The sequence below is a fragment of the Drosophila bipectinata genome, chromosome 3L (assembly GCF_030179905.1).
Source record: "Drosophila bipectinata strain 14024-0381.07 chromosome 3L, DbipHiC1v2, whole genome shotgun sequence".
Lineage (NCBI taxonomy): Eukaryota > Metazoa > Arthropoda > Insecta > Diptera > Drosophilidae > Drosophila > Drosophila bipectinata.
The window spans coordinates 13,975,195-14,002,133 of record NC_091738.1 but is presented as its reverse complement, the minus strand read 5'-3'; the positions used below and the strand labels follow the sequence as shown (position 1 = coordinate 14,002,133).

General features: G+C 46.0%; 7 protein-coding genes and 1 long non-coding RNA gene across 11 annotated transcripts; 3 read left to right on the top strand and 5 right to left on the bottom strand.

The window, feature by feature from the left end:
- Window positions 1-3: 3 nt before the first annotated feature.
- On the bottom strand, window positions 4-2,663 carry LOC108120737 (novel acetylcholine receptor chaperone). Its single transcript, XM_017234501.3, has 3 exons — window positions 2,156-2,663; window positions 669-807; window positions 4-609 (listed from the first exon to the last, which is right to left on the bottom strand). The coding sequence occupies exons 1-3, from the start codon at window positions 2,273-2,275 to the stop codon at window positions 389-391; spliced, it is 480 nt and encodes a 159-aa protein (XP_017089990.1). The 5' UTR covers window positions 2,276-2,663; the 3' UTR covers window positions 4-388.
- Window positions 2,664-3,893: 1,230 nt separating this feature from the next.
- Bro (Brother) lies at window positions 3,894-4,645 on the bottom strand. Its single transcript, XM_017234439.3, has one exon. The coding sequence runs from the start codon at window positions 4,572-4,574 to the stop codon at window positions 3,930-3,932; it is 645 nt and encodes a 214-aa protein (XP_017089928.2). The 5' UTR covers window positions 4,575-4,645; the 3' UTR covers window positions 3,894-3,929.
- Window positions 4,646-5,220: 575 nt separating this feature from the next.
- On the top strand, window positions 5,221-6,700 carry LOC108120771 (proline-rich protein PRCC). The gene has a single exon (XM_017234575.3). The coding sequence runs from the start codon at window positions 5,301-5,303 to the stop codon at window positions 6,645-6,647; it is 1,347 nt and encodes a 448-aa protein (XP_017090064.2). The 5' UTR covers window positions 5,221-5,300; the 3' UTR covers window positions 6,648-6,700.
- Window positions 6,665-7,178, bottom strand: LOC108120773 (transmembrane protein 60). Its single transcript, XM_017234577.3, has one exon. The coding sequence runs from the start codon at window positions 7,107-7,109 to the stop codon at window positions 6,714-6,716; it is 396 nt and encodes a 131-aa protein (XP_017090066.1). The 5' UTR covers window positions 7,110-7,178; the 3' UTR covers window positions 6,665-6,713.
- Window positions 7,179-7,420: 242 nt separating this feature from the next.
- Window positions 7,421-11,575, top strand: alphaCOP (coatomer subunit alpha). 3 transcript variants are annotated; one of them, XM_017234574.3, is made up of 3 exons: window positions 7,421-7,473; window positions 7,583-8,635; window positions 8,696-11,575. In XM_017234574.3, the coding sequence occupies exons 2-3, from the start codon at window positions 7,690-7,692 to the stop codon at window positions 11,449-11,451; spliced, it is 3,702 nt and encodes a 1,233-aa protein (XP_017090063.1). In that variant the 5' UTR covers window positions 7,421-7,473; window positions 7,583-7,689; the 3' UTR covers window positions 11,452-11,575. The 3 variants fall into 3 exon arrangements, with proteins under 3 accessions (XP_017090063.1, XP_043065600.1, XP_070135546.1); XM_070279445.1 differs by lacking the exon at window positions 7,421-7,473 and adding an exon at window positions 7,502-7,519; XM_043209665.2 differs by lacking the exon at window positions 7,421-7,473 and having other exon boundaries at window positions 7,500-8,635.
- A 203-nt stretch (window positions 11,576-11,778) lies between these two features.
- Bgb (Big brother) lies at window positions 11,779-12,922 on the bottom strand. Its single transcript, XM_017234576.3, has one exon. It carries the CDS (start codon window positions 12,742-12,744, stop codon window positions 12,103-12,105), a length of 642 nt encoding a protein of 213 aa, XP_017090065.1. The 5' UTR covers window positions 12,745-12,922; the 3' UTR covers window positions 11,779-12,102.
- Window positions 12,923-14,405: 1,483 nt separating this feature from the next.
- Window positions 14,406-15,813, bottom strand: LOC138926254 (uncharacterized). The gene is made up of 2 exons (XR_011442704.1): window positions 14,985-15,813; window positions 14,406-14,906 (listed from the first exon to the last, which is right to left on the bottom strand). It is a non-coding gene; the product is annotated as an uncharacterized lncRNA (long non-coding RNA).
- A 95-nt stretch (window positions 15,814-15,908) lies between these two features.
- On the top strand, window positions 15,909-21,043 carry eyg (eyegone). 2 transcript variants are annotated; one of them, XM_070279782.1, is made up of 5 exons: window positions 15,909-16,392; window positions 17,443-17,751; window positions 18,390-18,530; window positions 18,661-19,262; window positions 19,428-21,043. In XM_070279782.1, exons 1-5 carry the CDS (start codon window positions 16,260-16,262, stop codon window positions 20,253-20,255), a joined length of 2,013 nt encoding a protein of 670 aa, XP_070135883.1. In that variant the 5' UTR covers window positions 15,909-16,259; the 3' UTR covers window positions 20,256-21,043. The 2 variants fall into 2 exon arrangements, with proteins under 2 accessions (XP_070135883.1, XP_017090184.2); XM_017234695.3 differs by having other exon boundaries at window positions 15,910-16,392; window positions 17,440-17,751; window positions 19,428-21,042.
- Window positions 21,044-26,939: the final 5,896 nt, after the last annotated feature.

The following is a 26,939-nucleotide window of genomic DNA, read 5'->3' as shown; positions in this document are numbered from 1 at the left end:
TAATTAATTTAAATAAGTATGAGTTGTTCAAATTTATTAAAATTGTTTCTAAAAGTCGCAATTTAGATGGTTTCGACTAGTGCCCGTTACAAAAAGGATTTGATTACATTTCTTTTGTTCTGGTCATTGTCTTTATGCCGTAGCTCTACAGTGTTTAGTTAATATCTTTTGCCATTACATACAGTATTATAGCTTGTATATGATAATTTTTGGCACCAAAGTGAAAACACGAATTTCGATTTGAATATAATGATGTGAGTGATGATTGTGGTGACCTTAATGAACGAAGATTGTGCCCCAATCGTTGTCGAGCCCAACTTAAGGTGCTAAAACAAAGCTGGATCAGTGAATGACTAAGAGTATGAGTATTTGATGGGAGCAGCGGCGTCTAATCCTGCTTGACACCATTCGCTGGCGGCTGAGTAGCCGCCGTCATTTCATCCTGCAAGCGGGCGGTCTGGTACCAGACCACCAGTCGCCCTCCCAACATGAAGGTGAACACCAGCGCCGGTCCGGAACGTTCGAAGGGATCGCTAACCATCCAATGCTGGTAGATCCCCAGCAACATTAGCACCAACAGCGTTACGTTGGCCGCATTCTTGACTTTGTCTGAAGGTATTTAAAAAATAGTTATTTATTATGGTATAGAAATCATAACCTTTACTTACGATAGGGAATCAGAGCCATGGCCAGTCCGCAGACGATCTCCAGGATGCCAACGGTGCGACGATACCATTTCGAGGGAACTTTCAATCCGAATAGGGCAGTGAGCGGGAATACTTTGGCATACTTCACGTACTCTGTGCGCTGCAATCGAGAGGGAAATTAAATATGCAGGGATATAATTAATCATTCCCAGAAGCACATATTCCGCCCCCCAGAGGCAACTGGCTAACCCAGCGGAAGGCACTGCAGGCCGTTTATTTTTAAATGAAAACAAGCTTTCGGTTTGTCAAATTCGCATATGTGTTTCGTTGGATTTCTGTGTTTTCGTTGGCATCGTCGGCCCCAAGTGTTTGTGGTAACGCGAAGGTAATTACACCATAGGGAACAACAAACAAAATAGAAATATTTCGAAATTAAAATGCCATCCCCTATGCAAAATAGAGATCGAAATTATACGAATTGAAAGTAAAATGGCGCGTAACGAATGCAATGCCAATTTCAAAACAAAAAATGATTGTAAGCGTACCTATTTATATACTATATATGGTCATATTAAAGGGTTACAATTATGATTTTTATGAATCACTTTCGCATTTGAGCGCAATCGAAACTTTTAAAATAATTTAAAGCTTAAAATATATTTTTTTTAATAAGTTCTAGGATTTTTTTCTTATTAATGATGCTCATTATTCCTCAAACTGACACATCATGTTTGTTTTGTTAGTCTAATTCGCTTATTGGAATGCAAAAAATGTTTTTTGATCATAACAAAATGTTTGGGCGTTGTTTTTTTTTAAGAAAAAGTAAACAAAAACCACAGCTGTTCTATAAATCTTTTTAGTCCATGCATTATTACATTCTGTTTATAGAAATTCAAAATATTTTCCAAAACGGGTGATTAAAAATAGTGTTTAGAGAAACTTAAGAGTGTTTATAGTTTATGCTTGATTAAGTGGAAAAACAAGCATGTGCTTTCAAATTTAAATATGTTGAATTGCATACTTATTTATTTTAAAATTTCCTAAATTTACCAATAATTTAATTTTTTTTACTAATAGGTTAAAAATAAAGAAAACATAAATTTCCACTTGGTTTTTTTCATTAATTGGTTTTATTTATTCTTGCTGCTTCGACTAAGTCTTTGAGTATTTGGATAATGAATATATATTGCTCCTGAAATATCTTTGAAGATCATAGCGTCTCTCGACATTTGAATGTCGGCGATTGGCATTGATGGGGTTGAGTTCAATGCCCATTAGTCAGTCATATTCACGAAGAGCGTTCCGAGGTGTTTCCTAATTTATAATTTCCCATCCAAGTGCATACCCATTTACATAAGAGTTTCCACGGAAAATGAAAATAAAATTAAAGTGTGCACTTCCAGATTCGAGTGAAAAATCGATATACCGCACACATCCCACCCGGCCGCAAAGAAAACAAAGCTCGTGGAGAATGAAAAACTCCACCGTTATTGATTTTCCGAACTCACCAGGTCCTTGTAGAGATCCTTGCTGATGTGCGGCGTGAGCTTGAGGGTGCCAACGAAAATGAAGAACAGGCCCAAGAGCACGGAGAGGCTCTTCAGAACAATCGTGTTGGAGGCGGGCATCTTGGCTGAGTGGGTTTACTGTGTCCGGCGGGGCACAAGGGGTTCAGCGGGGTTGGGAGTTCACTGGGAGCTCCTATATCCTATTGAGCACCCTACAATAACACACCGGTCGCTAAATATAGACCAATCTCGCAGCTTTTTCGTGCCGACCAACAACAAATTGAAGAACACAATCCGAATGTTTCGCAAATCGGTGCGGCTACAAAACGACGGTATGTATAATTTTATGAATTTTATTCCGCGGCCAGTCCCTTCTATTTTCCTCTCTATGTCATTTTTCACTTTTCCGCTTTCAGTTTTCAGCACTCACGTTCGGAAAGAGACTGAGGCCAGTCCAATTGCAAAGTTTATTTCGGCAGCATCCCAAGCGGGCAGAAAATCAATATATGCTCACATGCTCGTCACTATAGTGAGTGGTTCCGAGCCCGAGTCCGACTGTTATGCTCGAAATTAGAGAGGAGAGCCTGGCCCACCCCGGAGAGCACGGCAGGGCGGAACGGATAGGCAGCTGGATGGACTGGCTCTGTTTGGGACTCGGCCCTTTTGGGTGGTGGTTGCTCCGAAACTGGCGCAATTAAGGCCAAAGACCCCGGCCAGCAACCCTTAAGGAGCTCCAGATAAACACTCATTAGGTGAACATGAGTTTGGTTTGCTTTCGAGGCACGCATTGTCTTAAAAACAATGTGCTTTTAAATTTTGATTTTTTATTTTAATTGGGTCATTCCATTTTTAAAGAAAATCTATAAATATTATCCATCTAAAATAATACAAATCCAGAAATGATACGAAAGTTTTAAGGGGACCCCCTAGAAAAATTAGCAAAAAATCTAAAAAATAACATGTTTGTAGGTTTGATGTAGGATGCACAAATCGTTTAAGGTACTCCGCTTTTGAATCGGAGACGTATTGGCAAAGATATGGACATCGCAGGGGCTGATATTGTGGGTCCCATAGATTTTCAATATTTTGAATATATACCCCCTAGAAAATTTGACAAAAAATCTACAAAATAATTTGTTCGTAGATTTTGATGTAGATTGATGGAGAATCGATCTACAAATCGTTTAAGGTACTCCGCTCTTGAATCGGAGAAGTATTGGCAAAGATATGGACATCGCAGGGGCTGATATTGTGGGTCCCATAGATTTTCAATATTTTGAATATATACCCCCTAGAAAATTTGACAAAAAATCTACAAAATAATTTGTTCGTAGATTTTGATGTAGATTGATGGAGAATCGATCCACAAATCGTTTAAGGTACTCCGCTCTTGAATCGGAGAAGTATTGGCAAAGATATGGACATCGCAGGGGCTGATATTGTGGGTCCCATAGATTTCCCATATTTTGAAGGGGACCCCCTAGAAAATTTGACAAAAAATCTAAAAAATAATTTGTTTGTAGATTTTGATGCAGCTTGATGAAGAATCGATCCACAAATCGTTTAAGGTACTCCGCTCTTGAATCGGAGAAGTATTGGCAAAGATATGGACATCGTAGGTGGTTATATTGCCATTTCTCTTTTCCTATTGAAAAGTCACTTCAACGATTCATTAATTTTCGAAATTTATTTAAGAAAATATTTTTTTATCTACATGATTTTAAAAATCTAATGTCATAAAGTAGAGATAAAACTTTAAAGGTTGAAAATGGCCCTACCAGCCAATTGGGCCACCGGGTCCGATGCCACCGCCCACTCTGCCATGGTGGTCGTCCGGCGGTGTCTGAGGAGCATGGTACATCCTTTTGGAGTCGGCCATCCGTTGGTTATAGCTTTCTATTTGCTCCCTGAGTTGGGTATCCTCCTGCAGGGCTCGTGGCTCATCAAATTCTAGATTGGCCACCCCATCCAATCGATCAAGGTCCACCCATCCACGAAAGCGGACGCAGACGCCGTTCATGATGAAGTGCGATCGTAGATGCACCTTACCGCGTTCCCGCTCAAAGTCACACTCCTGCTCCTGTGTGTATGGGTTGTGGTTGGCGTTGAAGTAAAGCTGTAGGTTCGTGCCGGAAGCCACGAAGGAAATCTCAGCATACCCCTTCCGGCAGTCGTTGACGAATCTCATCCGACGCTCCTCGGCAGCACGTTCCCGGTAGCCCGTGTAACGAACCTCGCTCTCACGGCAAAGGCGGCGGAAGAGTTCGTCACTATCGAACTTGGAGCGCTGATCGGGCACCACGCGGGGCATCTTGAAGATGAAGCGAGGCTTTGGCTGTTCGTACATGCCCATAGCCTCATACGGCGGAAGCATTCCTGGTAAGGAACCGGCGTCTGTGAGATTCTGGTGATGGTGCATCGTCAAAGCAGGAATGTAGACTGGTCTTTGGATATTCGGATCATTCTATTTATAGTGAAGAAGTTAGGAATCAGGTAATTTCTTAGATCGAATCTACCTGTTGGATTTACCATCGCCTTCTTTTATGATCCCATTGGAAAGTGGTCATAATTTTATTTAGCAAACACCTGGAGGAGTATAATCCTAGGTCACCCAAAAGTACATTGCATGTCATAAAATGGTGGATCAGGTAATAGCTTTTATGGTTGGGAGGGATCACCCGATATGTTAAAATAAACATAAATCCCTGTTCGAAACTTTAAGGATAGGAAATGTGTTATTTTTTATAGAAATAACTCTTAAAATTACGGTAGAAATGGCAGAGCTATAAACTGAAGTTATATTTGTTATATTATATTAAAAGTAAATATTATTAATTAAGAAGTTGTTGTATGAATTTGAGTTGTGCGTGTTTAACTATGTTTTATATTTAATACTTCAATTAGTTTTGTTATCAGTTTAGTTTAAAAAAAGGAAAACAAAAAAAAACATGTTAAATTTGATGTTTTTTTTTAAATTCTAAATTTAAACTTGTTTGGCGGGAAGATTCAAGTTTTAGTGCTGCAAAATTCGAATCTAACAGTGTTGAAGAATCTTTTTTCTGTCTCACAACATCTGTTTCACAGTCAAAAAACAAATCAAGCAATTTTAAATAATAAATGAAATAAAATTAAATAATTTTAAATAATGTCACTTGTTGCATATGCTGCCAGTAGCGATGAAGAGTCCGACAATGAGGAGGAACCCTCAACCCCCGAAGTGCAAGTTATTAAGCCGCAGAGCACGGTGGAGACAGGTGGACATATCAGCGATGAAGACGACGACTTTGTTCCCCAAGAAGTCTCCTTGCAAGAGCTGAAGCCTCAGGGACGACTGATACTGGCATTACCCAAACCAAAAGTTTCCGCTACTCAGGAGATCGATGTAGAGGACCAGGTGGCACCCGCTTTTGCTCAGCTCCCCATGCCACGCACAAAGCCTGCTGTCAAAACTGTTATTGAAGAAAAAGACGACGAGTTCCTGCACAAAAAAGCCATTCCTGTTGAAGTTGAGAAACCGCCTCCTCCACCTGTCAAGCAACGCGTCAAGATCAGTATTCCGTCGTTGCGAGAATTCTCGGATGTTGACAAAGAGAGGGCTGAAAAGGCCAAGAAGGAGGGAAAACCTATGGTGCCAAAGGGTTCGGGGCTTTTGAGTATGCTACCTCAAGCCAAGTCTGAGCGTAACTTTGCCAAGAGTTCATCCACGGAAAGGCCTGCCTCATCGGCACCAACCCAGCCATCGAATAATCAAGAGAAACCGAGAGCCACAATGGCCTTTGTTCCGGATACTGTGAAACAACGAAGAGCAGCCCATAACACAGAAGGCGTAGACGGGTTAAAGTCTGGGCAGAAGAAAAATGCCGAAGGCAAGGATACTTCCAAACCTATTCAGCAAAAACTCTTGAAGCCCCTGGTGAATGCCAGCGACAGCGAGGATGATGATGACGAAGGAAATGGTGATTTCTTCTCGTTGAATAGCGAACAAAATCTTCCCGAGGTGAGCAGCAACGAAATCAGTGCTCTGGTGGCTAAAAAGGCGGCGAAGATGGTAGAAGCTGGAAACAAGTACCTAGAGGAGATAGCCGAAAAGGAAGCCGCCGAGGCCGAAGAAGCGCGATTGCAGGAGGAGCAGTTAAATCAAGCACAAAAGCGCTACCATGAGCAACAATTAAACACCGAGGCCATGGATGCACTAGTCGGCAAGAACGCCAAGAGACGTCGCAAGGAGGCGAAGGAGATGCAGATAATCGACATATCCGGAACCCAGGTCATGCCCGATAGAGACGAATGGATGAGAACAGCCTTAGCATCTTCGACTACATACCAGCCCACCGGCGTTTTGAATGACGAAGAGCCCGTGGCGGGCACGCGAAAGAAGCACCAGATTACGTACCTGGCGCACAAGGCCAAGGCCAACGAAGCCGAGCTGCAGGCCATGTGGTCGGCCAACCGGCAAACCCGCCGCGCCACCCAGAGCAAATACGGGTTTTGAGTTTCATTTTCATGTAGTCCTAATCTTATAATATATTTCTACTTTTAAACTAATCCTAATCACACTTTACTGCAACCATCCCTCCCGCTTGCCCAGCCGGCTGCCCACGTAGAAAATAGCAGTGCTAAGAAGTAGGATTAGTGGGGTAATGGTCACGTAAATCGGGATCTGCTGGGGGTACTCTAGCGTCAGGCAAATCATCACCTGCGACGTGATGGTCAGCAGTACACCGCCGATGTTCCATTTGTATAGAAGTAGGAGGTCGGTTAGGCGGTTCAAGTTGCGCCATTTACGGATGAACTTAATTATAACGTATACGATCAGGATGCAGTCGAAGAACCAGAGCGGAGTGAAGGTGACGAACCAATTCCAGGTGGTATGTGGGTCCAGGCGCAAGCACAAAAGGATGAGGAAGACCAGCACGATGAACCATGTGAAGAGAGCCCGATGTGCCAGTGTCATCTTGCAGTTTATTTAACTCTTTTCCTCATATTCCAAACATAAACAAAGACTGATTGAAAGTGCTATTTCGATAGCAGTGTTGGAAAGTAGTCACTGCGGGCACAGTGGGTGTGAGAAATATGCTTTCAACATATTAATTATACGAAAATAGATCATATATTTAACTAAAAAACAAAAAAAATAGTTTCTTAAAAGATGTGTGCTGGTTATGAAAATATATTTAATACATATTTTAGATAAATCTGTACTAAGAAACTCTGTTAACATTTACAGAGTTTATCACTGAGCTCTGTTAACCATAACAGCGTCTGACAACACTGCAGAGGAAGAACAAGACAATTGACGTGTCACAGTTCCTCTATTGGTTGGTTTTTTCTTCAAATTTATTTTCTGGTTGATTACTACATTAGGTTTGGGGACTGGGGGCTCCGTTGTAGGAAATTTTCACTTACCCTGACTTTTATACGTTGCAGTTCAGGCGAGTGCCCAAAGTAACCAACCAAGGGCGCTTAAGAAAAAAGCCGACACCCCCAGAAAAAAATAAATTGAGACACAAAACGATCGTGGATAAAGTGCCAACATGCTGACCAACTTCGAGTCGAAGTCAGCACGGGTGAAGGGCCTGTCCTTCCATCCGAAGCGTCCATGGATCCTTGTCAGCTTGCACAGTGGCGTCATCCAGCTGTGGGACTACCGCATGCACACACTCCTCGAGAAGTTCGACGAGCATGACGGACCGGTACGTGGCGTGGCCTTCCACCAGCAGATGCCCCTCTTTGTTTCCGGCGGCGATGATTACAAGATCAAGGTGTGGAACTATAAGCAGCGCAGATGCATCTTCACACTGTTAGCCCATTTGGACTACGTGCGCACGGTGGCCTTCCATCACGAGTATCCCTGGATTCTTAGCGCATCCGATGACCAGACCATTCGCATCTGGAACTGGCAGTCGCGCAACTGCATCTGCGTATTGACCGGCCACAACCACTATGTTATGTGCGCCCAGTTCCATCCCACGGAAGATCAAATTGTCTCCGCCTCGCTGGATCAAACGGTTCGCGTGTGGGACATCTCCGGCCTGCGCAAGAAGAACGTGGCTCCGGGACCGGGAGGCCTTGACGATCATCTGAAGGGTCATCCAGGTGCAACGGATCTGTTTGGCCAGGCCGACGCTGTGGTCAAGCACGTGCTCGAGGGCCACGATCGCGGAGTAAACTGGGCAAGCTTCCATCCCACCCTTCCGCTCATCGTTTCGGGCGCCGACGATCGCCTGGTTAAACTTTGGCGTATGAACGAGTACAAGGCCTGGGAGGTAGACACCTGCCGCGGCCACTACAACAACGTTTCCAGCGTGCTGTTCCACCCACGCCAAGACCTGATCCTGTCAAACGGCGAGGATCGAAGCATTCGCGTTTGGGACATGACCAAGCGTCAGTGTCTCTTCACATTCCGGCGGGACAACGAACGTTTCTGGATTCTCACGGCGCATCCTACTCTCAATCTTTTCGCAGCCGGCCACGATGGAGGTACTTTATTAATTACCCAGCTTAGATTATGAAATCCTCACTTATATTTTGTATTCCCAGGCATGGTTGTCTTCAAGCTGGAGCGAGAACGTCCCGCCTACGCCGTCCACGGAAACATTCTCTACTACGTTAAGGAGCGTTTCTTGCGTAAGCTGGACTTCACCACCACCAAGGATACAGTTGTGATGCAACTGCGTCCTGGAAAGTCGCCGGTGTACAGCATGTCGTACAATCCGGCCCTGAATGCCGTGCTCATCTGTACTCGCACCAACAACCTGGAAAACAGCACCTATGATCTCTGCCAGATTCCCAAGGACACGGAGAGCCAGAGTGAGTCGGACAGCAAGCGCAGCTCGGGCATCACAGCCATATGGGTGGCCCGCAACCGGTTTGCCGTTCTGGATCGCAACCAGCAGCTGGTGATCAAAAACTTTAAGAACGAGGTGACCAAGAAGCTGCCCACCTTTTGTGAGGAGATCTTCTATGCCGGTACCGGGATGCTGCTCATCCGGGATCCTGAGTTTGTTACCTTGTACGAGGTGCAGCGTCTCGTATCCGTCGGCAGCATTAAGTTGGCCAAGTGCCGGTATGTTGTCTGGTCCCCGGACATGTCGCTGGTGGCGCTGCTGTGCAAGCACTCGGTGACTATCTGCGACAGGAGACTGCAGTACCTCTGCACAGTGCAGGAGAACTGCCGCGTTAAGTCGGGAGCCTGGGACGAGTCTGGCGTTTTCATCTACACCACCAGCAACCACATCAAGTACGCCATTACCAACGGTGACCATGGAATCATTCGTACATTGGACTTGCCCATCTACCTGACGCGCGTTAAGGGCAACCAGGTGTTCTGCCTGGACCGCGAGTGCCGTACTCGTGTCTTGCACATCGATCCTACCGAGTACAAGTTCAAGCTGGCCCTCATCCAGCGCAAATACGACGAAGTGCTCCACATGGTGAGAAACGCCCGCTTGGTGGGGCAGAGCATCATTGCCTACTTGCAGCAGAAGGGCTATCCGGAGGTGGCCCTCCACTTCGTCAAGGACGAGAAGACCCGATTCGGACTGGCCCTGGAGTGTGGAAACATCGAGATCGCCCTGGAGGCAGCCAAGGCTCTCGATGACAAGGACTGCTGGGACCGTTTGGGTCAAAGTGCCTTGCTGCAGGGCAACCACCAGGTGGTGGAGATGTGCTACCAGCGCACCAAGAACTTTGACAAGCTCAGCTTCCTCTATCTGATTACCGGCAACTTGGAGAAACTGAAGAAAATGAACAAGATCGCAGAGATCCGCAAGGACGTATCGGCCCAGTACCAGGGCGCCTTGCTCCTGGGAGATGTCAAGGAGCGAGTCAACATTCTGAAGAACTGCGGGCAACTGTCTTTGGCATATCTGACCGCCTCCACCCATGGTTTTGAGGATCTGACCGAATCTCTGGGCGAAGCCATTACGTCGCAGGGTAACGCCCTTCCCGAAATCAATCCCAACGCCCAGCTGCTCCAGCCACCGGTACCCATTCAGCAACTGGAGACCAACTGGCCGCTGCTCTCAGTGTCCAAGGGATTCTTCGAGGGCGCCATGGTCACCCGGGCTGGCACCAGTGCAACGGCCCGTCAAGCGCTCAACATCAACGCCGACGCGGTGCTGGACGATCCTAGCGGTGGTGGTGATGGCTGGGGAGCAGATGCCGACTTGGGTCTGGACGAGGACGGTGATGACGAGATGCACGATGCCTTGAGCAATGATGGCGATGGAGGAGCTGGTGGCGAGGACGGTGCCGGTTGGGACGTGGGCGATGATGACTTGGTGGTGCCCGAGGAGCTGGCCTCCAAGATCAAGGCTTCTGCCCTGGACAGCAATTACTATGCGGCTCCCAACAAGGGTCTCTCGCCAGCTCAGCAATGGGCCAACAACTCTCCACTTGTGCTGGATCACGTGAAGGCCGGATCCTTCGAGACTGCCTTCCGTTTGCTGCACGACCAACTGGGCGTGGTCAACTTCAAGCCCTTTAAAACCCTCTTCCTCCAGAACTACGCCTGCTCCAGAACAAGCTACACGGCTAATCCCAATCTGCAGTCCCTGAGTGGCTATCCTTTGCGCAACTTCGGGGAGACCAACTTGAAGCAGCAGCGGCCAGCTCTTGGAATCAAGCTGAACGACTTGGTGGCTCGTCTTCAGGCTGGCTATCAGTTAACAACGTCCGGAAAGTTTACTGAGGCTGTGGAGAAGTTCCACTCCATTCTTATCAGCATTCCCCTGCTGGTCGTGGAGACTAAACTGGACACGGCGGAAGCCCAGCAGCTACTGCGGATCTGTGCGGAGTACATAGTGGGTCTGAAGATGGAGACCGTGCGCAAGGGCATGCCCAAGGCGACGCTCGAGGAGCAGAAGCGACTGTGCGAGATGGCCGCCTACTTCACCCACTGCAAGCTGCAGCCCGTGCACCAAATCCTGACCCTGCGCACCGCTCTGAACATGTTCTTCAAGCTGAAGAACTACAAGACAGCAGCATCGTTCGCCCGCCGCCTCCTTGAACTAGCTCCCAGGCCGGATGTGGCCCAGCAAGTGCGCAAGATCCTGCAGGCCTGCGAGGTTAATCCCATAGATGAGCACCAGCTGCAGTACGAGGAATTTAATCCGTTCACCATCTGCGGCATCAGCTGGAAGCCACTCTACCGCGGCAAGCCGGAAGTGACGTGTCCCTTCTGCGGCTCGTCGTTCGATCCTCAGTATAAGGGCAATCTCTGCACTGTGTGCGAGGTGAGCCAGATCGGCAAGGAGAGCATCGGGCTCCGCATTTCAAACTTGCAATTCCGCTAAGCCTTCTTTTATTATGTGTTTCCACACGCCAAGCGAGACCCATCTAGAGTTAGTTTTACACAATCCCCGCTTATAAAATATGAATATAAAGTTCAGTGTATTGTATATTATAATATTATCCAAACATGATGGTCTTTTCCATGGGCGGGAGCATTTTATAAAATTATGATTTAGGTATTTGGGTATAAGAATCTTGATCGGTTGGAGATCAAAGCTGTTTAGTCAGATAAATGAATAGAGTTGGGGTTGTCCCAGCTCCATGTGTCACATCCCTTTCCAAGAGACTAGAGATGCGTCAGTACGCTTTTAGGAAAGAAAACTCAAGGATGATTAGTAATTATGTATTTCAGATAAAGATCCACGACACTAAATTGTAAGTAATACCATAAAAGCATACGTAAAGTAAGCGCATTAGAGCTAAACACTAAATCTAGGAGCATATTCATTCGAGCATCGAACGTGTCTAACGTAATCGTATTTAAATCTCGCATTGGAAAGACCGCCCCCCCGGCCAGGGGGTTGTCGGAGCATTTTTTAGTTGTCCATGAAATATTGAGTATTCGCGAATTGAGTCTCTGGCTGCTGATGGAGCGCCTCCTGCTGGAGCTGGAGTTGCTGGTGCGACGGCGCCGGGGCCGTCCACAGGTCCAACTAACGGCGCCACATGCTGGCGCCGACGCCAATGCCACCGGAGGCCACTCCCCGCCGCACAGCCTCCATCTCGTCCTGCCGATTGTCTCGGTAGGCGCGCTTGGTGTCCTCAAACTCCCTCAACCGCTGGTTGTAGCGATCAATCTGGTCGCGGAGAATCGCGTCTTCGTGCATTGCCCGCCGCTCGTCGTACTCCAGGCATCCGACGCCGTCCAAGCGCTCCAAATCGAGCCAGCCCCGGAAGCGAACGCACACGCCGTTCATAATGAAGTAGGACTTTATGTGCACTTTGCCGTGTTCCTTGTCGAAGTCGCACTCCTTGTCGTGCAGGTAGGGATTCTGGTTAGCGTTGAACACCAGCTGCAGGTTGGTGCCAGAGGCCACGAAACTGGTCTCCGTGTGGCCCTCGCGGCAGCCGTTCATGAAGCGCACCTGCCGCTCCTCGATACTCCGCTCCCTGTAGCCAGTGTACCGGATCTCACTCTCCCTGCTGAGCCTGCGGAAGAGCTCATCGCTCTCAAACTTGGACTTCTGGTCAGGCACAACGCGGGGCATCTTGAAAATGAATCGCGGCTTGGGCTGCTCATAGAGTCCAATTGTGTCGTAGGGGATCATGTTGGCGAGGGCCGCTTCATTCATCATTTTGCTGCGTGGGCTTTTGCTATCGCTGCTCTGAGTAAAGTAAACGGGTCCGTTTGCTGCACAGCCCAGTGAATGAAAGCTAATTGTCTAGATAAGAATAATAATCCGACTCTGAAAACAACGCACAATACAAATACAACAAAAAGGTTTGCGGTTTTGATATACCAACCAAAATATCGATGGAACGATTGACGATATCGATAGAATTTTTCGTTGACCAACATTGACCTTACAACACTGTCAGAGTTAGCGTTGCCAGTGTTCAAATAAATACTAGTTGGTATTAAATCTGGTATTAAATAACCGCAATGCTTAAAGCTGTTACTATTTAAAATTTTTAAAGTTTAAAAATTAAAAAATAAACATACATTTTAATATTGTTAAAGGGTTTCCGTACTTTATATAATAGACCTTGATTCTAAAAATGTAATATTTTAAAGAAAATTAACAATTTTAGATTCTTAATTAGAAACACTAATTTGATTTGTGTTTTTTTAATGCATTATCTTTAGATATAGGAAATAAAAATTGTATGCTATTCAAATACATTTTAGTTTTATAAAACAAATTATATTTAATATTATTACAAATCTTGGTTCACTTAATTTCCCTTTACCCATCTAAAGCGAGGAAAGTACATTTGAGGACTACCTTGTGCCGACTCTTCAATTAAGCCCCAGCTGCAGAGCATCTGCTGCCGTGGAGCGATTACGCATGAAATCTGGCCAGAGAGCAGGCCCCCTAAGTGCGAGCCTGCTTTCTGTGCCACCCAAATGGTCAAGTGATCCGCGGACTATGGCTCGAACGGACGCGATCGGTAATCGAATTAGGTAAACAAACACTCAATAAGGCGGGCGTACGTTGATAATGTGTGCATAAGCAAATAGGAGACGGGACACGGGGCACTGGGGCCGGGCAGGTGGGGTAGCCGTTGCGATTGCGGCGGCGATGACGGGCGAAAAGTAATGAAATTTCATTTAGGTGGTCGCCAACGGCTGCGGACCATCTGCTTGTGTGAATGCTTGATTGTTGGAGTGCCACTCGAAGTGGCGAGGGCGCACGCTACTCGCCAGGGCTTACACTCGGAAAAAATCTGGTTACTTTCTAACATATTCTTAGTGATTGCATCTGATGTTGCTGATCAGAACCTGCAATATATGGCAGTAACCATCAATAGCTTAAGTTTTACTGAAGCAACATAGGTTTTTATAAATCCAAATCTAATTTCGCTCTCTGCAGCGATCGGTATCCAGATATTATTTACTTAGTAAATTATTCCTGTTCGATTGTTTGCGTTTGCTCTGGATCTCTGGCATGAGGGCACTCGAACGTCATCGTCAGCATCGTTCATTCATGATTCGCCTTTCACAAATCCAGAGACTCAGAGGTCCAGAGACGTGTGTCTATACGGCCGAGTATCTGCCCCATTGTGCACTTTGCATCCGAACAGACAAATAAATACAAAAGGCAGTTCTGATCAGCTTAGTGAGACATCTCATTATCGCCAGGTGAGTTCTTTCGATTCGATCCCAGAATATATGTACATACATCCCGTTTCGCTTGCAGATCTCTCTGATTTTTCTCATCATCCAGAATCGGTCCAGTGTCCGGGTAATTGCTTTTTAACTCTGGCATTCAACATCCATTTTTGCAGCGCCGGGAGCCACTCAATTCGTGGGCTTTGATGCAATTTGGCTTCTGTATAAGCCTCTCTCCCGATCGGGTTGGGGTTCTGTGTGGCTCGCCATCATCATGATCACGCCATGTGTAGTTTAGTTGCAGTTTCGATTCACATCGGATTGCCTTGCCCAGGCAGCGCATCAATCATCCATCACGCATCCCGAAGACAACGACCTAGCGGACCAGGAACCAGTATTCCTGCCATGCGATTATGTCCAAGGTTCAACCGGGATGTGGATTCTGGTTGCGATGCAATCGAACTTTTCTAAAAATATGCACATTTCATAAAGCTGTCTAATGGTCTTGTAGTAATTTTTCTTATTGGCAACTAGTTTTGAAATTAAAATGATTATTGATGGGAAACTTCAATGTCTTCTAAGGATCTAAGGATCATTTGTAGGAAAGTGTAGGATATCCTTAATTAATACAAATATGTTTTAGGATGCTTGAAAGAATGCTAGCTTCCAAAATGTCCTAATAAGCTGGATATTTGGTTACAAAAAAACAATATATAAAATAATTTGGGTAAAATATTATAAATAACAGCATTACTAACTTACCTACAATTCAAATAGTAATGTTTTTATTTGGGCTTGATACAAATAAAAATATAATTAAATCAGTTTAAATTCCTAAAATCATTTGTTTTTTGTGTTATCTACTCAGTAGACTCCAAAAGATCCGAAAATTATGCTTTCTGAATTTAAAAAAATGTATGTAGGTTTATTTTAAGTATCTCTCATCATTAAGAGATGTATTTTAGTGGTTGTATTTTATTGATTTAAGTATGTACATTTACCAATATGTTTAAAATACAAGAACTAGTTAAAAAGTAACGACAAATAATTAATTTGTAGAATTTACGCAATGAATTCTTATACACTGGACTTTATAAAAGATAAGCTAATTAATCAAATGTGGCAACCAAATATTTCATTAGCATGTTAGTTTTGAACTGAATCTGATCGAAAGTATAATGTTTAGGAATACATAATGAATCTGTGACAATTAGCAATCCATTAGTATAGAACCAAACTAAATAAATGCACTTAAAGGTTAGGTACTAACGCCCCATATCGGTTTTTTAATTAATTCCATCGTTTTGTAGGGCACCTTATAGATGAAACGCTTGAATTCTAACGCCCAATATGCGGAGCGTTTGTGTAATGACCCCAACGGTGGCTCCTGCCCCGCTGGAAGCCCCAACTCCTTTCCAGTGTTTACATTAGCGCGTCACCAACGTGTTTATAATTGTTTGATTTGTGTGCGCGCACACAGTCACCGACAGTTGACTGTACAGTGGTCCCTCTCTTACAAAAAAGAAAAAAAAAACTCATGCCGACGGACTGCCCTCAACGGCCGCCATTATGAATGCGAAGCCCGCAAACCGGTTGGCGCTCCAGAGTCACTCAAGTCGAGCCGAGTGAAATGGGAACCCGCCGAGTGGAGTGACCCGGCCAGGTGAAATTCAAGCGCTCATTGTGCTAAGAGCAGCTTTCGCGTGCACAACGTTTCATCGGAGCGCAGCGGGAAAAGAATTCATCGCAAAGAATCGAAGAATCGGGAAATCGGAGAAAGAATAGAAAGGATCGTTTTCTCGTTCGTTAATGTGTGTGTGCTATGAATCCAATTGACCGCATTGCGTTGCCACTTCCATTTCCAATTCCATTTCCGTTTCCGCTTGGCTACAATCGATGAAATATACATACCTGCTGCCTTGGATGTGCTGTGATTGTGACCGCTTTGTGATTGTGCTACAATTGCTCTAAATTAAATCTGAAACGGAATAAACATACCCATACAGAAACACTAATCGATTAGACCGACTCATAGACATGTTGATTGAGCCGACTTTAAACCGTGACCTTGGCTCGCTAACTGTCGCAAATTCTGGCCTCTCGGCCGCGCACTGGAAAATGGAGCCCCATCCCCAACGCATCACATCGCTGGCCCCTCACGCCTCCAGTGGTAAGTCTTTGACATTAGGGATGTAGGACGAGGATAGGCCGACGGCGAAACTAGAGTTTAAAAAAAGTTTTTTAATATTTCGAAAGTTTTTCAATATTTTTCTGGGGGATAAACTAGATGACACACATTTTTTTTACTCAAATTCTAAAGATATTAACTTAAATAAAATATATAAATGTCTTATGGACTTGAGCTTTATAAATTAATTAATATTTCCTCGTTAGACCTTGGATAATTGTTTCCCAATCAATCAATTTCAAATCAAACGATAGGTTCCTTGGATTAATAGAACCACAAAAAGACTTCGTAAAGCTAACTAGTGCTTTTTAAATTATAAATCCATATTTACATCCATATACTCCGTACCGCCTGTTCTAATCTATACAATTATTTTTAATACACACTCTGCTGCCAATGTTATAATTGGCAGTGCGTGGCTCATTTCCTCCCATTTCTTCGGCCCGGGCTGTAGATAAAAATAAATAAAACTGGTTCTCGGTTGATGAGCGGCACAATTGATTATGAGCCCATATATATTCAGTTAGGGACTTTTTTAAAAAATATTTACCCGGCAAACAAGAAAAGTGAAACGCGCATTTAAAACGCTAATTGACAATTTGAGCGACGAGGTGCCCAAGCCGAATGATATATGGATCGTTTTTAAGCGAAAGCAAATACAATATTCTGTCGAATTAACGTAATACACAGGCCTGTTTTAGCCCTCAATTTGTATGTGTTTTAAGCCAGCTGAGTACATATTTTAATTTTCGCTTTGTGCTCGGGCTCCGCGTTTCAATTAGCTTGATAAATCTCCATTGGCAGCAGATTCGCTTGCGTGTTGGCCACCATTTTGCGTCTGCCATAGATATGTTTATATTATATGTACGGATATCGGAATGGCTATAGCAATCAGTCATTCCAGTTCAGTTCAGTCAACACAATTAACGGTTAATTTATCATAATTAACCATTGTTACAGTGGAGTGAAAAGCCACAATAACGCCTGACAATGGCCAATTATCGTTCAATTCGTATCGTTCAATTGCAGTAGCGGCGGCATCCGTGGCAGTGGCAGCAGCAGCAGCGGCGGCAGCAGCAGCGGGATCCGGATCGGGAGCTCCGACTTCATCACCCACATCTGTGCAAATACCGCCGGGCTTTGGCGGCAACTCGGGAAACAGTAGCGGCGGTGGCGGCGGGGGTGGTGTGCCTCCGCCCGGATCTGCAGCCGCGGGTAGCACCTTGAACAGCCTGATGTCGCAGCACCGGCTCCTGGAGTTCTCCCGGTTCGGTGGCCTGCGCGGTTACGACATCGCCCAACACATGCTCACCCAGCAGGGAGCTGTCTCCAAGTTGCTAGGTCAGTAAACACAAAACACCTCTTGACAGACCCTCAGATCTAGCCCGACACCTATGTATGTACATCTCACCCCTCCTCAGCCAGGGCACACATCAGATAACTAATGGGCACTTTGTTTTCGATTTGTTTGCTAATTTTAATGATAAACATGTTATTATCCCCTGAGTGTCCTCCCGAGATCCCTCCGCGTGTGTGCAGCCGTGTAATTTAGCCACTTAAAATTGCATAAACGCCTGCCTGGCCGACTGGCTGGTGGCCAAAACGCGGCTGGCTCATTAATCAAAATTCGGCTTATTTGCGGACTTGTAAGGGTCGTTGCGTGTTCCTCTGGCACTGCAGAAAAAGTATACTTTAGTTGGCGTATTTTTATTCCATAAGTTTGCTTGAATCATCAACTTACTCCAAGTTTCAGACCAATAAGGTTTCAGACCAGCTTTTTATAGTTTACTTACTAGAAACTTTCTCTCAGTGCATGTAGTGCAAGCCATATCCTTTCATTCCGATGGGGCCAGCTGATAAAGATATTAAACACTCGGGGATAAGCCAGATGGACTGTCAAAATCGCAGCTTACAGCCTCGCCAGCCATAAATCGATTGTCCCATAACTTAACCCGCCTGATGTGCTCTGGTTTTTGCAGGCTCGCTGCGACCACCGGGCTTAATTGGTGGCTCGAAGCCGAAGGTGGCCACGCCGACAGTCGTCTCCAAGATCGAGCAGTACAAGCGCGAGAATCCGACGATCTTCGCCTGGGAGATACGCGAACGCCTGATCTCCGAGGGTGAGTAGCAGCTCGATATCCGCCAACTCGGATAATTGGAGCTAATCCGGGCGGGTCTGATTGATCGCTGATTGATCGGCGGCCGCTTTCATATGCCAGTTTCCAGTAATTTCGTAATCCCGCCTCGCAGGTGTCTGTACCAATGCCACCGCTCCCTCGGTGAGCAGCATCAATCGCATCCTGCGCAACCGGGCCGCCGAGCGGGTGGCCAGCGAGTTTGCTCGCACCGCCGCCTACGGCCTGTACCCTCCGCCCCCTCACCCCTATGGCAGCTTCACCTGGCATCCGGCAGCAGCAGCCGCGGCGGCAGGTGGCCAGGGAGTGCCTCCGCCTCCGCCCCCATCCGCCCTGTGGTCTGTGGCGGCTCCCACATTGGCGAATCTGCCGCCTAGTGCCGCCAGTGCGATGCCCAATGCCTCGACTTGTGCATCTCTCAGCTCGGCGCACCTAATGGCGGGCGCGGGCTCGGTTGGAGGTGGTGCTGCCACTAATCGGGCCATTTCCCCCGGCTCAGGAAGCCACGACACTCTGGAGTCGGCTGATGAGAACAGGCACATTGATTCCGATTATCTGGACGACGACGATGAGCCCAAGTTTCGGCGGAACAGGACCACCTTCAGTCCGGAGCAGTTGGAGGAGCTGGAGAAGGAGTTCGACAAGAGTCACTATCCCTGCGTGAGCACCCGGGAGAGGCTTTCCAGTCGCACCAGCTTGAGTGAGGCGCGAGTTCAGGTGAGTTCCAGTTTTATTAAAATTATTTGTTAATAGAAATACCATTTATTAGTTCAAAATTCTCGAAAAAATTACTTATACGCAATGTGTGATTATTTTAAAACTCAAATTCCTTTCTAAATATTCCTATTTTTATACCGAATTCCATATTTTTTGTATCTTCAGGTCTGGTTCTCCAATCGCAGGGCCAAATGGCGTCGCCACCAGCGCATGAATCTCCTGAAGCGTCAGCGCTCCAGTCCCGCCAACCCGCTGCACTCCCAGCAGTCCAACGACGGCCCTCCGGCCAGTTCGCCCACGCCCAGCAACCATAGTAGCAGTGCCTCGACCTCAGCGCCTGTGGCTGCGGCTCCGCCCCCTCAGCAGCCGCTGCCCATTCTGGCAGACCACCACTCGCCCCAAGCCCCGCCTCCACCAGCGGTAATGTTGCACCCGTTGCATGGCCCTCCAGCAGGCCACCATCCCCTGCAGCATCATCCCCTGCACCTGCCCACGCACCCGGCAGCGCTGCAGCTACTGAGCCACTACCACCAGCAGCAGCAACAGCAGCAGCATCAGCAGCAGCAACTGTCGCCCACGGGCTGCAGTCCCGTGTCTATGGGCGGGGAGAGGAGTGCCTTCCGCAGCCTGGTGAGCTCCCCCTCGGCTGCCGCCTTCCTAGGCCTGGCCAGACAGTATGCCGTGGCCGCCTCCCTGACCGCCGCCGAGGAGCAACGCTCCCGACTGCACTATTCCCCTGCCGGCGGACGTGGCGAGGTGGCTGGTGAGACTGGGGGAGCGGGAGCGGGTGCTGGACTGGGATCTGGAGCTGGAGCCGGCTCAACCATGACCGTGGACAACTCGTCGTCCGACTCGGATGAGGAGATCAACGTACACGACGATTCCGATGGTGAAATTGAGTCGCCGGCTATGGCGGTGGCAGCAAAGGTGGCCCGCCTGTCATCCTCCGATGCGCCGGCTACGTTGCAGTTCCTAAAGCATGACCATCGTTAGAGAGGCTTAGATCAGTGGGCGGAGGAGGAGGCAGCAGCGGTGGCGGCGGCGGCGGCGGCGACATCTAATTGAAAACTTGAGTTGTGCGCGCGTCTGTGATTGACAGCAAAAGCAGCAGCAGCAATAGCAACATCAGAGGCAGCAACAGCGTCTGAAATTGCAACAGCAACTGGGAGGAGGAGGAGGAGGAATAGGAGGAACTGGAGGGCGGTGTTGGAGGTGCGTGTTTGGGTAGCGAAACACGAGAAGCCGACTACATTGTAGGCAAAACAAATCGAAAAACCAAAGTTAAAATGCTGCTCACCTACTTGGCTGCGGTTGGGGGTCGCTAAAAAGCAAAAGCAAAAGCACGGCTCGGCAAAAGCAAAGCAAAGGCAGCGGCTTAAGATTAGCTGAAAATGTAACTAATACTATACAATACACGCTCGTCCCATTTTTATAATGCACAGACATCCATATCTATTTAAACAAGATGTACCCGTACGGCATAATTATAATGCATATTTGTTCAGTTCAGTTCAGTTTAGTGCGCCGGCTGCCGACTTACCTCATCACCATTTAAGGCTATAGCATATGCAATATATAGATATAGAGATAGGATACTCTATCTGCAACTCTAACTTGTAACTTTTAACTTGTAGCTTGTAACTCTAGCCGTAAGACTACACTACTTATTTATGAAGAGTTTTGGTTGCGTTTGAACTGATATTTGGTAGTGGAGGACGTGTGCAGAGTGCGTAAGTGTTTAAGGCTCAAACAGAGTGAGAAATCAATAAAGAAAACAAGTGTAAGAAATCAAATACGAGCCTTTGCTTTGGGAGTTCGAACAGGAAATCGCTTCGCTTTGGTTTGACAACAAATACAATTTATTCGTTCGGTTTCTCGCAAACATACACAACACAAAAAACTCAGCCGACGAGCATAAATAAGCATTTAACACTCGAAAGGCTTCTTAAAACGTTATTAAATATTAATATAATCAATATTCATTGTGTGAGCGGGCCACAGGGTAAGCAGGGGAATAGAAACACCGAACGAAATCGAAATCAAAATCAAAATACAAAAAATACGCGCATAGAAATCGCTTAAATTTCAAACGTAATGGCCAATATGTCCAAATCTGGTAGATAACATCGACATTTTAATTATAACCAAATGAAGCCGCATCTCTGGCACAGTGGGGACAAGCTAAATGCGACCAAGGCAGAGGGCCAAGGAATCTTGGCTTGTATGGGATCTGGGGATGGGGTGCTCATTCCACTGACCGATTAAAAATGCCGAGCCAACTAAGCACATAAATCAATGTAAATTATGGTGTTAACAAAAGGCGAGCTGAGCAGGCATCAGCGGCTGGATCGGATCGGATCGGATCGTATTGGCTTGGAATGGGATCTTTGGATTGCTGGATCGTTGACTTTTTTGGACTGGTTGGCCCAAAGAGGGGGTTCTGGCCTGGTTTTAAATGAGCTGACTGGGCCTTCGCATCTGATAAGCCAGCCGGTGTGTGTTGTGTACCATAGCTCTTTCGTGTCGATACTTACAGCTTCAATCGGAATTGGGAATTGGGAGTCCCATCCAATCGCCTGGACGAGAAAACAGGGAACACTTGGCCGGAGCACCAGATCGGGTGACCACTTCAATTTGCTTGAGTTTTTATGAGCCCTTGGCTCGGCTTATTCTAATTTAGTGCGGAGCTGCTCGTGAGCATTCCTTTAATAAATTTAAATCACCTTCTATTGAAAATATTTTCACCTCGCGCCCATAAATTATACATTATACGATATTTATACAGTCTGAGCCACGGGTCTTTGGGTCATCTTCAGCAACAAAAAAAAAAGAGCCGAATATATATATTTTTCGGTTGTTTTTGTGAGTGCCTGTTTTTTGCCTCGGTTTCACGCTTATTCACTGAATCCGTTTAGGCCACGAAATTTTGACTTGACCGGCTGGGGGATTCCATCAAAATTTTTGTTACTGAAAGGAGCTAAGGGAAGTGGGGGATATATGTAGGTATGTGGGTCCAAAATTTGATGGACCAGGGCAAAGTGGCGCTCTCATGAGCGCCATATAATCGCAGTCAAACATTTTTACGATCCTGCGGCACCGACTCCTCCCCGGCCTGATCCGTTGATGAGTCTGAAAGAGTCCTGCAGACTGTCCGGGCAACAATGTTGCCCAAATCTTCGCGACCCGCCGCTGGCTCTGAGCAGTTTTTATTGTTTGGGTTGGTTGAAATCGATGAACTTTACCAAGGCTTCAAAACCTCTCAATCACTGTGAAAAATAACCAAAAACTTGAGTTTACTTGTTAGTATACAGATCAAGGTGCTTCTCCCAGTGTAGAACCACCTCCATAGCTCTCGAGGCAAGGAGCCGGTGATAAATCTGTTGGCGAGCCGGCGCAACATCGCCATTGCATACTTCTAAATGGACCATAAACGTGCGAAGTCGCAACACCAGCAATAACTAAAGTTAGTTACGTTTACTAATATGACAACAATGTTGTTCGTAAGCCCTTACCCCCTAACCCAGCCCCCGGCCATGCAAATGCGAGCGAATCAGTGCCAGGCGAGTATCTTAGTCTCAGGGCCCAGGGAACAGCCATGGAAATGGGAATGGGTGTCGTTATTCCGCCATTACGTCGTTTTTTAGCTTACAAAAACAAATACGTCAAGAAGCATGGGTCTATCCAGGGGGCTTCAAGTCCCCTCCCCGGCAATCAAACACGCAAATGCAATTAAGTCGTTGAAAAACGGGGGTGAAAGGGCTTTGAAGGATATATTCTTGGATTTCCTTTATATTGGTTGAAGCAATATATATAACAGGCTAAATTGAATAAGGAATTATATAGAGTTGTATTCTATTATCCCTTAATTGAAATATTATAAAATACTATTTGAAAATAACATATCATAAAATATTGCCTACTTCTAGGTTCTATATTTCGACAGATCCTAAGGACCTTTTATAGATTTTAAATGAAACCACTTAAATCTGTTATTAATCAATATTTACTTTCAAAATTGCACACTCACTTTCTGAAATACACAATACCCCCAAGTCGGGTCTGTGAAACATGTTTTGGATATTGAAATACGTGAGAGAGTGTCGCCATCCAGTCGACTGATTTATGCCCGAACTTAAATGGCCACAATGGCGATTCAGATGACCCGACCCGTGTACTGTGTACCAGGTCTAAGGTATACTACCCATCCCATCCCATCCCATTCTCCGGCCGTTTCGGAGGGATCGGTCCTCTGTTAATGAGCCGGGCGATTAAAAAATGTGCATTTGTGTTTGTCCGCTCCTTAAATGAGCTCGAGCTTTTAACGCGCTGCCCTAGGTTTGTTTTTTATAATTCCCCTCGCAGTCGGGGAGGGGGATCCGGAGTGATTTTGTCTCGTTGTCATCTCATTTGGAATTGGGCGATAAGACAAATTTGTTTTCTTTGTTTATAACTTTATGCAGATACAGGTTTCGGTTTCGGATGCCCTGTCCCGATCGGCATTGTTGGCTCTCCGGCCAGATTCTTCATCCTATAATGCGGTTAGGGTGTACGGAGTTCGAGTTAGTTGGAGCCAAGGGGGAATTTGAGTTGGTATATTTAATCTTTGTCGCCTCGCAAGTCGCAGGCCGCAACAAAAAAAGTGGAATTCTGAACATTGATTTGAATTTTGAATTCAAATGTCGCCGTTGTCTCTTTGGTTTTTTGGTTATTTGGGTATTTGGTTTTATTTTATTTGGCGGCAGCTGCCGCTGACATCTTCATTAACGAGGAGTGTGATCAAAAGAGTAATGAGGTGTTGATAGTGCCCGAAAGCGGAGAGGCTTTATGCATTCCCTCGGATTAATTAGGAACAATGCTGGGCCGGGCCGGTCGTTTCGTCGTCAGAAGTCGTAGCGATCTAGTATGCCCCACCGGTAATTGTGGGCCTCTTGTGTCTCCCCGGCCGATCTCTAGTCTTTGAAGTCTTTCAATTCTTTCGATTTCGATTCTACTATTCTTCGGTTGTGTTCTGTCCCCCGATTCTGAATCCGAATCTGAACCCGTATTCAACGCAGCTGCTGGGGCCTTTTGTTCTGCCTTGCCAATTTGCATATGATAAATTTGCTTCCATATTTTGTTAAATTGCTGTGCGGGTTTTCTCTTATTGGCCTGGCCAAAAGCAAAAGCATTGGCGCGTGGTAAATTGGTTGTATTGTAAAGGCATCTAATTAGTGGCCGGCTACCGAATTATGACCAATTATATTTATTGATTGATTGTGGGCTATAATCACTGGGCCCACTAACTCCCGTTGGATGCGGATTTTCGATATTCTTCGAAAACGGTTTGGCTTTTTTGCATTGTTTATAGAGATTTTTGGGGCCATCTGGAAAATAATACAATAAGAAACAAGAGGATTAATGAACTCCTCCCAGAACAATAATAATATTCTTTAAAGACCCATAGGGTTCAAATAATTTTTGGAGCTGTTGACGATTTTAAGTGAGAATCTCGAAATGTTTTGTTTTGGGTACTGGACTCGAGTTTTGGATCATAAAAACGCACTCTGGAAATAGTTACTGGCCCACTAAACAATGTCTAATTAAAGGCGGCAATCGCCGCGAGTCAGACCACTTAACCCGCGCATAAATCTCGGCCCTCTAATGGAGCCCCAAGTAACATAGTCGAAGAGGCTGCCACAATTAACCGAGACTTATGACGCTGCTGCACCTGATTAAGATGCAAGCAGCCGGTCCTCCCGATCAGGGTGCTGGGAGCTGGATACTGGGTCCATCAAACGATCTCTAAACTACGCCTATTGTCTCGCTCGAGCCTGACTACTACAAAAATGTTAAACGGCAAGCCGCTCTCTTCGGCCAAAAAGATTTATTGCCTGTCCCAAAATCACAGAAGACCCGTTGCTGCCGACCGAGAAATCGATCGATGGATCGAGGATAGCCGGATCGCATTCCGTCGAATCACGCATAAACGAAGTCACTTCGATTCCCCAACGGAATTAACGTATTAATGCGCCTACATCGCCCACTAATTGAGCCAGCGACACCGGACCGGCTGATAAGTTGGCTCCGATCTCTGGGAATGTCCACTTAAATGTGGCATCGCGTCCCGCGTTTCCTCCAATAGGTGCCCCATAATGCAAACAATATGTCTCTATAGGATTTCAGTGGCTTCATTGATTCTTATCACCCTATAAAATACATTTCGTTTGATTATTTGTATTTCTCTCGCTTTTTATAAGCCTTCCACACAACCAACAACAGCCGTCAACCGACAAGCAACTTGGCCAACAACATCTTGGCCGTTGTTGGCCTGGCCTGTGTTGTTGTCACCATTGTGGCTCATCGCTGGCTTTTGTGCGCCAACATTTTATTTTCATTCAACATAGATGGCTGCTTTTTATTTGAAGTCGATTTCGGATCCGATCGGATCGGATCGGAGTCGGTCTCCATACCCATAGAGCGATTCAGAGTGTAATTTATGTCTTTATTTAGTAAAGATTTCGTTTCCTAATTTATTGTGATATCTCTTTGGGCAACGGCAGCAGAAGCCCCAGCAGTCTCATCCTCACTGATGTGATTCGTACAGTGCAGTTCATAATTATAGTTCAGGGGGTTATATATATTTGAAATACATAATACTGAGTTTCAGTCAGAGGTCAGAGGTAATAGAGTCAGAGGTCTATAAGACCGAGGTTGTTTTTGGGATATATTCTAGAAGCTATTCGTAGACTACCCTCCAATGTATGCATTGACTGTTGTTTTTGTTTTGTCCGCTTGTCGACACCTTGGCCCGCTCTTCTTCTTGCCGCTCTCATTTGGGCCAGGCTTAGATTGTGGCCATGCGATGATGTTGATGTTGTTTGTGCTCACCTCTTTGACCGCTCATTCGTTCCCGTGACAGTCTCAGCCCGGTCATCTCACTAGCGCTACTCTGCTTCTGAAGTCGGCCCTTTTCCCCCATCCAGCCTACAGCCAACAGCCTCCATCCTCCATCCTCCAGCCGGGTTCCCAGCTCTTCAGCATTCCCATTAGGAGCGTGAAGTGATCCCAATTTATCTGCTATCGGCTGATAATGCTCACCGAACAAAGTGAATTAAATTGAATTTGAAAATAGCCGCAAATGAGACGAACGAGCGGACGTTTTAGGCCATCTAGTTTAAGAATTTTTCCCCTCCATCTTTTTGGTAAGAAATATTTGGTAAGTTGCCTCCTCAAATAAAGGCTTCTACCAAAGTGGCGGAGCAATTGACGGGATGAGCACTTGTTTTCCCCCGAAAACGGTGTAAAGTCCATATTTATGTCCCAGTAATTTATAGATTTTTTATTGCCCAGTCAGGAGCAAGAGCCCGGCACCCGGGAGTGACGTCAGTGTTAACCCGAATGGGATCGGCCCCGGGCCAATTGAAGACATCTTCATTAGGAAATGGCCAGCAGTCGGAGATCGAGCAAGGCTGTTGATGCCGAACCGGGCGACAAGTGCTTTTCCTTGTACCGAATGTCTGCTGGGCTAATTGGATTACCTTGGCCGGGATCGGGAGTGGGAACTGGTACGGGAATGGGAGTCTGCGAGTCTGTCAATTAAACCCGCGAACGAAATGCTTACATAAATTCCAAAATTGCTTGCGGTGCGCTTCGATTTAAATGGAGGCTCTGCTGCGGCAATTTATATGCAAATTTATT

Bases quoted from the DNA above. Each gene is read 5' to 3' on its own strand.
- LOC108120737 (XM_017234501.3), bottom strand. From the start codon at position 2,275: ATGCCCGCCTCCAACACGATTGTTCTGAAGAGCCTCTCCGTGCTCTTG. The intron at 808-2,155 runs GTGAGTTCGGAA...TCTCGATTGCAG, and splicing joins AGGATCTCTACAAGGACCTG to CGCACAGAGTACGTGAAGTA. The intron at 610-668 runs GTAAGTAAAGGT...AAATACCTTCAG, and splicing joins CATGGCTCTGATTCCCTATC to ACAAAGTCAAGAATGCGGCC.
- Bro (XM_017234439.3), bottom strand. From the start codon at position 4,574: ATGCACCATCACCAGAATCTCACAGACGCCGGTTCCTTACCAGGAATG.
- LOC108120771 (XM_017234575.3), top strand. From the start codon at position 5,301: ATGTCACTTGTTGCATATGCTGCCAGTAGCGATGAAGAGTCCGACAAT.
- LOC108120773 (XM_017234577.3), bottom strand. From the start codon at position 7,109: ATGACACTGGCACATCGGGCTCTCTTCACATGGTTCATCGTGCTGGTC.
- alphaCOP (XM_017234574.3), top strand. From the start codon at position 7,690: ATGCTGACCAACTTCGAGTCGAAGTCAGCACGGGTGAAGGGCCTGTCC. The intron at 8,636-8,695 runs GTACTTTATTAA...TTGTATTCCCAG, and splicing joins CGCAGCCGGCCACGATGGAG to GCATGGTTGTCTTCAAGCTG.
- Bgb (XM_017234576.3), bottom strand. From the start codon at position 12,744: ATGATGAATGAAGCGGCCCTCGCCAACATGATCCCCTACGACACAATT.
- eyg (XM_017234695.3), top strand. From the start codon at position 16,260: ATGTTGATTGAGCCGACTTTAAACCGTGACCTTGGCTCGCTAACTGTC. The intron at 17,752-18,389 runs GTCAGTAAACAC...TGGTTTTTGCAG, and splicing joins AGCTGTCTCCAAGTTGCTAG to GCTCGCTGCGACCACCGGGC. The intron at 19,263-19,427 runs GTGAGTTCCAGT...TTGTATCTTCAG, and splicing joins TGAGTGAGGCGCGAGTTCAG to GTCTGGTTCTCCAATCGCAG.